Below are 12,366 nucleotides of genomic sequence, written 5' to 3'. Positions count from 1 at the left end.
TTTAATGAGATCACTGAGCAAGCCACTTAGCTTAAAAGGTGACTCCTTCAGCAGGGTCTTTCTTTGATTTACCTAATTTTGATTGATTTGGTTTGGGGGACCAGGCTAAGAAGTACATTCCAAACGTTGGGAATTATCCTGCTTATAATGATCATAGTAATCTCCCTGGAACATTGTATTCTCTGAAAGGTTTTAAATGCATGTTTGCTGCTGCTAGTCACCAAGCAAATGATCTCTCTAAGACTGGAACATCAGAAAAGAAATGAAGAGAATGACCAGCTTAAAAACTGTAAACCTCGGGCGCCTGGGTGGCTCAGTTGGTTAAGCGACTGCCTTCGGCTCAGGTCATGATCCTGGAGTCCCTGGATCGAGTCCCGCATCGGGCTCCCTGCTCGGCAGGGAGCCTGCTTCACCCTCTGACCCTCCCCCCTCTCATGTGCTCTCTCTCTCTCTCTCTCATTCTCTCTGTCTTAAATAAATAAATAAAATCTTTAAAAAAAAAAAAAAAAAAAAAAAAAACTGTAAACCTGAAGTTGTGGGCTATGAATATCACAGAGATGAAGCAAAAAAAAAAAAAATGTCATGACCTATGAATGCCACACAGAAGATTGGCAAAAGCTGTAGGAATGACTGAGTGGTAGCTGTGAGTGGTGCTAATGCCTTAAATATGTATCATATTTCACAGTTAAACTGAGAGTCCAATCAAAAGGGAGGAATTGGTAAAAAGGAGACAGAAATCCCCAAATGGAGTCACTTATGCTAAATCTCATGTCAACTAACCAAGATGTAATTCTTATTTAATTGCAATTTCAACCCCCCCACCCCTCCAGAAATGTAACCTTTAACCAGTCAACATGGAATTACCTGGTCAGCACTAGTGAGATAATCCACCCAGTAAACTCCTCTGTTCCCCTTAGGAAGGTGACCTTGCCTGAAAGAATGCATTCTTTGCTAATAAATTCCTTTTCCCATCCCCTTTTAGTCTTTAAAAAAATTTTCATTTCTAGAACTTGGCGGAGCTCCTTTCTTATTGCTAGATGAGATGCTGCCTGATTCATGAATCATCAAATAAAGCCAATTTAATTTTTAGTTTTACTTAGTTGAGTTTTTGTTGTTTTACACTTTATAAAATTGAGTCGAAGATACTAAACTTAAAACACCAAAATTTTTAATAGAAAACTATAAGTATCTAAATATCTATGCTTTATTTTGTTTACTTTTCCTTAGATTTTGTCAAAATTTAATTAAGTCCTTACATTTATGTGTTAGCTATTAGCTGTTAAAATTCACCTGTTTTTTTTATTTATTTACCTTTTAAAGTTAAAGGAATAAATTCATGAAGATCTTACTCAAAGACCAAAAGTTTTCAGATACTTCTGAAATTTAATTGAGGGCAAAAAAATTAAATCCTCTGATGTGTGTTGGGCTTAGCTTAAGGTGAAAGGAGATAATGGTGTCAGGGAAAGTTATCCCTCTTTCCATAATTCCTTAACATTAATTGATTCCTTTACCTAGCAAGTAGGAGAAAAGAGGCAATGGGCTTTTTTCATAGGAAAAATATAAATTACAAATTATATAAGTTGTTAGTCATTTAGAGCACTGTGATTAAATAGCTAAATTTGAAATATAAATAGAGAAATCTAAATTGTGCCCCCAAATTTTACATTCACCACTAGACAAGAAATTTCTGTTTCCTTTTTTTAAGATGTATTTATTTATTTGAGGCGGGGGTGGGGGTGAGGAGAAGCAGAGGACAAGGGAGAGAAAAACTCAAACAGACTCTGCACTGAGCATGGACCCCGATGTGGGGCTTGATCTCACAACCCTAAGATCATGACCTGGACCAAAACCGAGTCAGAAGCCAATGATAAAGGCATAAAAAATATGGTTATATCTGTAGATATTTTTTAATTATTTGAGAAATTAAAATAATTTGACTAAGAAATCTAAAATGCAACCAGCAATTAACTGAACAGTGAATTGCTGATCAAAGGAAAATTACCTCTTGATAGTCTCTATCCTAGCTTTCTTATATCACATTTCAACAATTAACATTCTTTGGAAAAGAGCATTCAATGCTTAACCTTAATTACTGGGTACTAAAAGTGGTCAACATACAGTAGAAATTTGATAGATCACTGGAATATTAGGTTTCAAAACAAATTCAGGCTCTGAGTTACCTCATCAGCATCCATCGCTGTCAGTTGCATAATCTTAGAGCCATCTCCAATGTTCTCCTCCACGGTAAGATCCAGCATGTCTGTTGGAAATACTGGTGGATTGTCATTGATATCCTGAAGTGTTATTTCAACCTAAGAGGAGAGAAAGAAACAACACATGAATGCCCCACATACCTGCAAGGTACCAGTGAAAATGTATACCAGGAGCCCACTGGCTAACTAGGCCTTCAAAAAAGAATCAGAACCTTTATATAACATCCAAATAACAGGAAATATCCTAAAGAAAGTTGTGAAATCTTTATAAAAAATATAAAAATTCAAGTAAAAATCATTTGATTTGTTGATAATAACTGACTTTACAGGGTTGCCTTGGAGTTTATACAAGAAAAGGAGCACAGATCAACTGTTGACTTAATTCCCAGATTTGTGCACCACTGCAGAACTGCCCAGACTTAGGACCCTGTGCCATTCAACCATGAAATGTCAGCCGACACACAAATGAGGTGGTGTAGAATTTCTTCCTGAAATGTTTACATATTAGCAATGTCTGGGAGAAATAAAGAAGTTCACATTTCGTTTTAAGAAACGCTCAGCATTTTCCCCTTTAACATCAACCCCCAACCCATGGGGGAAAATACACGCATCTTTTTTTCTTTCTATTTCCCCTCCTATCAGCACTTCTTATTGTGACTAGAGCAAAACAATCATTCCTTTCAAATGTACTGTTTATGTAGATTGCAAATATTAACAGCTTTGTTTGAAAGATTAGTCAGAGTTGTTTGTTTCTCTGCCTAAGAAAAACTGTTTAGAAGGAAGGGTTTGTGAAGTCTAAATAAGAACTTCAAACCCTGTGTTTTCTCTTTGGAGCTAGGTGCTAAAAGTTGTATATCTGATAAGAAAAGGGAAGACAGCTGCTAATAAAACTACAAGTTTCCCCAGTTGGGTCACAAAATTAAGTCATGGAGAAAAGTCCATCCAGCCATTTAGCTAGGATATAACCAAGACATTTTTCTCGTGAGATGAAATGTCATATTTTATAGTTAAACTATAAAAACTCCATCAGATCTAAGAGCAGTGCAGACGAATATGAGGAAAGAGAAGAGAAGAGAGCAAAAGAATTCTGATTTCTTCTTTTCCAGAAGGAGGTGGAGATGGGGTAGAGGGGGAAGCAAGAGGTAGGACTGTCATTGTTCTCTGACAGGGAATGAATGAGAACGATAGCAGAGCTAGACTAATAAATAGATGAGCAAATGATAATAAGAAAAACTCAGAAACCAATATATAAAATTAAGTACTAAAGAATTATGATACCTCTAATTCCACCTTTTAATAGGAGAGGTTTAATCACAGCAAATGGCTCAAATTAGTCCAGACAGGCAGGGTCAAGCAGTTGGTAATGTGCCATCTCTAGTTTGGGCTCACATCATTCTCTAAGCCACTTCCTTTAAGAAAAGGTCCACAGTATCTCCAACGCTGCCAATGTCCAACTGCCTTGTCTGGTTGTAAATAACGTGGGTTATTTCAAATTAGAAAAACTGAAATTCAGGTTCTGGCTCCCCGACTTATTAGCTGAGTAAACTTGAGCACTTCATTTATCTTGGCCTTAGTCTCCTCATCTTAAAATCGAGATAATACTATGTGTCTTAGAGCATTTTCTGAAGACTAGACTTTGATGATGCCAGCAAAATGCTTAGCCCAGAGGGAAGTGTTTGATAAAAAGTTAATCTTGGTTTTGAATTTGTGAGCACAGACCTAGGAGTTCCTTAGAGCTAGAGAGAGACTTTGAGAAAATGATTTAATAAATCAGAATTCCAGGTCCTACAACCCAAAGTCAAAATTATAATTTATTGTTCATCTCTGGAACATATTGAATATATATGAAGTTTTCATGTAGGAAGAGTTTTGACATACATAAATACACATGTATGTATTTCAAAAGCCTGAAAAATATGGATTTAAGAATCAATGAACAGATGGTCATCCAAAAATATAATCATTAATGTTCTTTAGAAATTAATAATTATCTTCATATTATATATGTCTGAATTTTCATATATGTGTGCACAGTCCTTAAAATACAGTAGAAAAATAAATGAAGAATAAGAGATAACTGATAGAAATACCTCGTAACTCAACTCTGACATTTTAGCTTAATAGATTTTTTTTTTCAATTCTAAATTATCTTTCATCTCTAATTTTATGACTTAGTCCAACTGGAAACTAACATGCCAACCTTGTGTGTGTGTGTGAGAGAGAGAGAGAGAGAAAGAGAGAAAGATATTTTCTAAGTGTATTTGTGAATGTGAATATAGGAGTGTGTGTATTTGTCTAAGTGTATATGAGTGTGTATGCATGTGTGTGTTTAAGGAAGAACACTAAATTGAGAATAAGGATAATCCATATTGGCACCAATTAAATATGACATCAAAGATGCATCAGGGAAGAGTACCATGCACTAGAAACATGCTGGGTATTCCAGAAAGCTACCTCATTATAAATGGTGAGTTCATGAATTGAACAAATCCCTTCTATATTTTAATAGTTATAGCAAAATAACTAATATACATGCTAGACATAGTTTTAGGTTATATGTGTGTGTGTACATACATATATATACATACACACACACATTTTAAAAAGTCCTCGAAAGAGCCCTATGAGGAAAAACTATTATTTTCCCATTAGAGAAACTAGTTATCAAAGGTAAAGAGGTTAAGTAATTGGTCAATGACACAGAGCTAGAAAATAAGTTTTCTCTACTGCCATGCAAACCTGTCTCTCTCATGTGTAGGTGTGTATGTTCAATAAACACAATGAATCATATTTGAAAAGTATGTCACAACTATATGTACATATTATTTCTGTCTGGAAACTGAATCACTCACATATGAACTAACTAGCCATATAATCTTGGGTCAGTCAATAAAACTTTCTCTGTCAGAACTTAAGAAAAAAAAAAAAATTGGGACGCCTGGGTGGCTCGGTCAGTTAAGTGTCTGCCTTCTGCTCAGGTCATGATCCCTCGGTCCCGGGATCAAGTATCACATGGGGCTCCTTGCTCCGCGGGGAGCCTGCTTCTCCTTCTGCCTGCCGCTCCCCCTGTTTGTGCTGTCTCTCTCTCTCTGATAAATAAATAAATAAATAAATAAATAAATAAATAAATAAAATCTTTAAAAAAAAAGAATTTAAGAAAAAATAAAGACTGTTCTATTGACCCTAGATACAGCTCTAGAAGTCTTTGATCATGTATGCTCTATGATATTTTGGCCAACTTCATCATTTCAGGTATAGAAAGAGCTTTCCTATTTTATTTTATTTTATTTTATTTTATTTTATTTATTTTATTTTAAGATTTTATTTATTTGAGAGAGAGAGTGAGAGAGAGCATGAGCTGGGGGAGAGGCAAATGGAGAGGGAGTGGCAGACTCCCCACTGAGCAGGGAGCCTGATGCGGGGCTCGATCCCAGGACCCTGGGATCGTGACCTGAGCTGAAGGCAGATGCTTAACCAACTGAGACACCCAGGTGCCCCTGAGCTTTCCTATTTTATTAGAAAGAATAAATTTAGTTTAATATTAATGAGTCCAAAACTAAACATTTATGAATGTATCTATAGTCAACGAATTATAAAAACAGATCTAGAACATTTCATCATTGCATCTGATATATGCAAAGGTTATTTTTTTGGATACCACATGCCATTCATTTAATAAGTCAGGCTATCCTTTTTCCTAAAATCAGTGTCAACTTACCAATTAAAAAGTTAAGAACTTCCTATTCCTTTCTTGGGGGGCAGAAATCTGGATATATCTCTTAATTGCCCAGTATATCTTTTCTATTCCACAATTCCTCAGATACCTCTAAAAAGTTTTTAGCATGGTTTTTCTCAGTTCTCCCAATAGCTTGGGGTAATGAATTATATAGAAAAGGAGATATGAACTCCTTAGCACAGGTAGGTGTCATCCTGCAATCCCTTCACTTCTCCTGATCCCCTGTGCCATGTTTCTACCTACCAAGAATTTCAGGACTACAGATCCTGTTTATGATGAGGTTGTCACTGATTTCAGTATTTATTCATTCAATATTTTAGAATCTATCACACAACAGGCATATGTTAGTCACTAAAAATACAGAAGAAAATAAGACAGTTCACACCCCTTGCAGGAAAGAAGTGGAGTTTGATAATAGAAATATTGACATCTCAATCCCAAAAAGTTTATCTCCCACACCATGGATAGTTCTCTGGATTGCCTTATCTCTTGCCCTTGCCAGCTACCACCCTCCTGATGACTCCAGACCCTAACCTGTGCTTGGCTCACTCTTGGATCTGCCACTACCCTAAAAGCCTTATTCCATTACGATGTCTTCTTTGGACTAAGATTTGATATGAATTGTTTGGAAATGTTATCATATAAAACCCAGGAATCAAACATTAAAAGTTTAGAAAAGATATCTGGAAACAAGAATTAAGACTTTATAATTTTTAAAGACTTCTTTCTATACAAACGAGATCACTTTCATAATACAGACAATGGCTATTAGTAGTTTATTTTAAAATTCCAAGATTTTAAAATAGTCTATGATATTGTTCCTAAGCTAAAAAAAGTATATGTAGAAAAATACACTCCATTCTCTAAAAATACAAACCAAAAACTACTGAACAGCTAATCTTTTAGTGCTAACATTGTTACTTCAGGGTTTTACATTATCTTTACAGTTGTTTAGACCTGAAATAAAATAATTGTTTTTAAATATTCATTTTGCAAAATTAAAATAAAATAAAATAATCATTTTGCAAATTAAAATAAATAAAATCACATTTTGAACTCAGAAACTTCCTTCACAAGTGGCTGTATTTAAAATCAAAATAAAACAGAAACTGCCAACAGCTTCCATAATTTAAGTCCAGGGGGCATTTTCAAGGTATCTATTCTGAAAGTTTGTGAGAATTTACCCTTAAAGATTAAAGAAACATTACACCATGAAGATAAGGCACTTGCATATTTTATGCCTGCCTATCAAATGTTGACCTTTGTGCTCAGATAGTTGGCCTTCAGAAACATATGTGGTTTCACCTGCTACAATTACAAGGGCAGTTGGTAACTTTGTGGTTGACTTATTCATAACAAAACATCAGCTGCAGCTAATGGTTGAGCCATAGGTATTGTCCACTGCCACCACCTCTGTCACCATTTAAAGACTTTTAGAATAATGACTTTCTTTGCTGAGACACCTGATCCTAGTCAGTGAAACCCTGGTAAATGAATGATTATATTTAGAAACAAAAACATGACTGGGATTAAGGGGGCTAATGACCAATTAATTTAAAAACAGGCTGTCTTTTGGTAGTTTGATAAAGGTAAAAGTTAAAAAAAAAATACGGTTTTAAGTATTGTCATCAAACTTTTTTATGCTGAAGGAAGAGTCCTTGATATTCAGCCTGCTGAGTAATTAAATAGATATTTAAAAACAAAAAATTTTACTATTTACAAACCGGGTAAATAGTTGTTATGAAATGAGTACAAAGCTTTCATCTTAATTTTTTTCTGTAATATGCAGTCTTACTTTATTTTGCAGTGCTTAAGAAGGATATTATATCTTGGGGATTTATTTTTAATTTTTAAGTGAATAAATCAGCATACAACTGCATAATCAATAAGTAATCATTAATTAGCAATATCAATTATCATATCATTCATACATGTAGCTATAACTATAAAACATGGCATTTCACTGATTTAAATTGATATTACGAAGATAATATGTTACAGTCAAGGTTAAGGAATTGACTAAAATATCAAGGTCCATTATGAACTGATACCCCAGTTAATAAATCAGTAATTTCATTGTGGTCACTAGATCAACCACAATTAAAAACATATTCTTAAATTCATAACCTTTCTGCAGGCTAAATAAAGTGGTCCTTAGTGAATAAGGATGAACACATATCTAAAACATATTTTTTAATTCAAAACCTTCCTACAAACTACATAAAATGGTTCTTAACAAATAAGAATGAAAAACAATATATTTTTTTTCCTTTGGGGAAACTGTAGAGTTTATAGTACACTAAAAGTTCAGAAATCCATTTATTTGCAAGTAGATGTATTAAAATTTTAGGAGGAGTTTTTTTTTTAATTTTTTTATTGTTATGTTAATCCCCATACATTACATCATTAGTTTTAGATATAGTGTTCCATGATTCATTGTTTGTGCATAACACCCAGTGCTCCATGCAGAACGTGCCCTCCTCAATACCCATCACCAGGCTAACCCATCCTCCCACCCCCCTCCCCTCTAGAACCCTCAGTTTGTTTTTCAGAGTCCATCGTCTCTCATGGTTCTTCTAGGAGGAGTTTTAAATATCAAGTCTATCTCCTTTATTTTACAGAAAATCAAAATTAAGGCATTGAAATGTCAAATGATTTATCTAAGAAAAACAATGGTAAGCCTCCTAACTCAAAAACTCTGATTTTTCCAGAGACCTGTGTGTAGAAAAAGCCAGAGCCAGAGTGCAAGCTGAATATCTTAGACCAAAGCCTCTAATCTGTGCATGAAGACAATGAGCTTTCAAACAAAATATGCATTTGATATCGATAAGAAAATGACTTTGAAGATATTAAGATTTGATTGTCTACTCTACAAATACTATTTTACCTACATTTTTTTTTCATTTTTAAGTTTCTTCATATTTACAATAGGGGAAAATAATCTGTGAAGGTTTGTTTTATCAATGCCACCGAAAACTCAATCATTGAGCAGGAAGGTGGTGGGTATATATTACAAGTAAGGAAACTAGATAAATTCTCTGTAGATATCAATAAAAGTTACTGCTTTTTAAAATGTCTACAAAGAATTTGTTTCTTTTTCTTGAAAGATGCAATCATAAATATTCATTTTCAGAAATGACTAAAATCTAAATGATTGGTGAGATAGACATAATCTACACAAAACTCTAAAATAGTAAAAGATGCATCAAGACCCATAGTACTTGATTAGTTGCTTTTTTAGTGGCAAAAATACATTATTGTCTTTTTATTTTTGTGGAACTGACACCCCAAGTTAAGTTCCTTAAGTAACTCAAGAACCAATCCAAATCCTATTGATTTCCTAGCTTTGCCACTCATGCCATCATGTGTAAATTTTATGATATGAAATCCTATTGGATGATAATTCAATAACTTCATACTCAGAATGATAACTTAAAAGAGCTTCAGACAAACATGCATGTTGTGTTCAGAAAATCTCCCACTTGGGAGACTGGAATATAAGATTTAATCAACGCCCATCACAACTTCAGAAACAGCTACACTAAATACCACACAAATCATGAGTGAACCTGAAGTAATAACTAAGCTCATTCAAATGCACATTACCCTTCATAGGTCATTATGATGTCACTCAAATAGCACTCTACTAAATGATGCCCTGGTTTATACTGTGTAGGTGCTACTGAAATTCACTGGGGGGGAAAAGTCTAATCTTACACTCAAAACAACTTTTATTCATCAGAGTGAAACAAGATGCTGAGACCTCCCACTTCATTTTCTGTATGCAGGCTCAAGTGAGGACTTGAAGTTGAAAGCAAATTAACCAAGCTGAAATCCCCGCTATGATCAGTACAACCATCACGCCAGGCCTGTCACTTCCTTTGACCCTGAAAAGGAAAACTCCACCTTTCCTGCCTGAGAGGAGACTGTGTGCGGAGTAGCAGCTTGCCCTCAGTGCAGTGAGGGGCTCAGTGCTGGGGGACAGCTTGTTATCACCGCATCAGGGTGGTGTGTGTATAAAGGAACATTCTGGGACTGGATATGAAATTTGAGACTCGAGCACAATATTCATTAAAGAAAAACATCAGGATAAAAATATCAAAACCATGGCTCAAGTAAATAATCAAATTTATATTTTAAATGTTTGGCAATAGTTTCACATGTTCACTCTTCAATTGAAGCCAACTACTACAGGATTCATTTAATTCAGTGAGATTGACACATTTTACATGCTATATAGGCTTCCAATAACAAAGTTTTATTTAGTAAATTTATGTCAAAGCCTATATATACTAAGATTACATAGCAGAAGTTCTAATTAAATTTCAGCAGAAAGTTTGACATTCTATGTTAGTTTTCTTATCGAACTAACCACATAATTTCACTTGATAGAACACACACACACACACACACACACACATATATATATATATATATATACTCTTTTTCAACATTTCAAGTTGAGAGCTAAATTCAGTCATTAGGAAAGAGAAAATTCAACATGTACTTGTACTATCATTTATGGGTTTAAACTCTTAAGTACTTTCATTTCTTAGCAATAATAAATAAGAAGCTGTATTGCCATGAAAGGATGGTGCCAGGGTTTGCATAGTTCCTTTAATTTTGTTCTTCATTTCTTTCCCTATTTTGGGTGACCACTGGGAATTGTGCTGCCATGAGTCTGGGCGAAATGTTTCACTACATCCAGAACACTTCATCATGTTGCAGAGCCAAACTCTATTATGGTTTGCAACTGACTCATATTTTAGTTATGACAAGGCCCTAGCAAAGAACAGTTTACATTTAAAAGTCCTAAATGTCAAGAATGTAGTGTTTGGACTATGTAGGTATGCAAGGTCTAATCATATTCTGTGAACAATGTTTTTAGGTGGTTACTTATTTATAATGTATAACCTACCTAATTCAAAAGAGTATGTGGTAGCTGTATTAATAGTACACTCTCATCCTGATGGTATTTCTGAACTTTTGAAACTGAAATCTTCAAAGAAAAGGGAGAAATCAGACTTTGGAGAAAAGACCTATGATCCCATGCTATGAAAGACAGACAGGGGCTAGGTGGGACCTATTAAGGAAAACCGACAGAGCCACCACCACTGTATGTGTAAGTGAACCAGAAACTCTTGCGGACACAGGTCTGTTGCAGGTTCAAACTCTACTGAAAGTTTCAGAGATCACCAGAAAATAAATCTATGTATTTAGGTATAGTTTTTCTTTAGAATGACGAAAAAAAAAAAGAAACCTGAACGATTATTGCATTGTACTAGAAGATGAGCACTAACATGTTATCTAATATATACTAACTACTATTTTACTCTATTGTTTTACAGAAGACACTTTAGTAAAACAAACATGATATAATGATAACATTTGAGGAAATGACACTTAATTTGGGAATTATAATACTCCTCTTTTTTGAATTTTAGGCTAGCAAATATTTTGTCATTTTAAACTTTATACCTCAACTTTAAGTTATGTGTATATTTAGATACCTGTGCATTTATTTCACACAAATTTGTACTTTTTCTATTCCAAATGTTCTGGAATATGAGGAAAGAAGGAAGCATGCACATTTCAGATTCTTTTTAGTTTAATTTTAAAAGCAAAGTAAAAATAAACATAGTGAATTTTAAAACAAAACATATTTCCCATATAAGCTACATGTATGTAACTGTGACCAATTATATTTCTCAAACAAAAGCAATTACATTAATCTCTCATCACTAAAACTCTTCTAGCAGTGAGCAGCATATGTTCCCGGGATTTCAATGCATTTCTAACTAGGAAAGAAATCTGTATGAGTAACAGGCAGGCTTGGAGAGTAGCCAGAAATGACAAGAATGGCTAGAAGCGCGGACAAGACATAGTTAACTCCATTCTTGAAACAAAATGCTTTCCATAACTCGCTAAATGTGTGGTGACATAATAGAAAGCTAGTTTTGTTGTGCTTTCAATATTGTTCAAATTAGAACCAAATAAGGATTTCTTTTAAGGCAGAGGCAATCATGTGTAACCACTTCAACTTTTCCTGAAATCAATACTGCATAATTTCAGAATTTTAACAGATCCTTAAGGACGCCCAAAAGTAAATGCAGAATAAAAGATCAGGTTAAAATATGTGTGGTTGAATATGAAACTTACGGAAATTTTTATACTATTCTTCAAAACAAACACCCTGCAAAAGCATCCTGTAGTACACTTTTCAATAGATGTTAATCTGCATGTGGTAGACATATATCAAAAGGAAAATGTAGTATAAAACAAACAAAAATATTCCATCCTTTTATTTCTTCACTTTTCACTTTTGTTTTCATCCAGTAGATATGGGATTTTATAAAATATATAATACTTCTATTCAGGCTGCTGAAAAAATAGAAAAGTAGTTTGATTTATATTAAA

The 12,366-nt window shown here is 34.3% G+C and overlaps 1 protein-coding gene across 2 annotated transcripts in view; it reads right to left on the bottom strand.

Annotated features, from left to right (window-relative positions):
* Positions 1–12,366, bottom strand: part of FAT4 (FAT atypical cadherin 4) — a 175,630-nt gene that overhangs the window by 97,592 nt on the left and 65,672 nt on the right. For both annotated transcript variants that reach the window (XM_036071427.2, XM_078069205.1), the window contains exon 2: positions 2,181–2,312. In XM_036071427.2, coding sequence (XP_035927320.2) covers positions 2,181–2,312 — 132 coding nt within the window. The remainder of the gene's footprint in view (positions 1–2,180; positions 2,313–12,366) is intronic.

The sequence above is a fragment of the Halichoerus grypus genome, chromosome 3, assembly GCF_964656455.1.
Source record: "Halichoerus grypus chromosome 3, mHalGry1.hap1.1, whole genome shotgun sequence".
In the NCBI taxonomy this organism is placed as follows: Eukaryota; Metazoa; Chordata; class Mammalia; order Carnivora; family Phocidae; genus Halichoerus; species Halichoerus grypus.
This window is presented reverse-complemented; position numbering and strand designations above follow the sequence as displayed.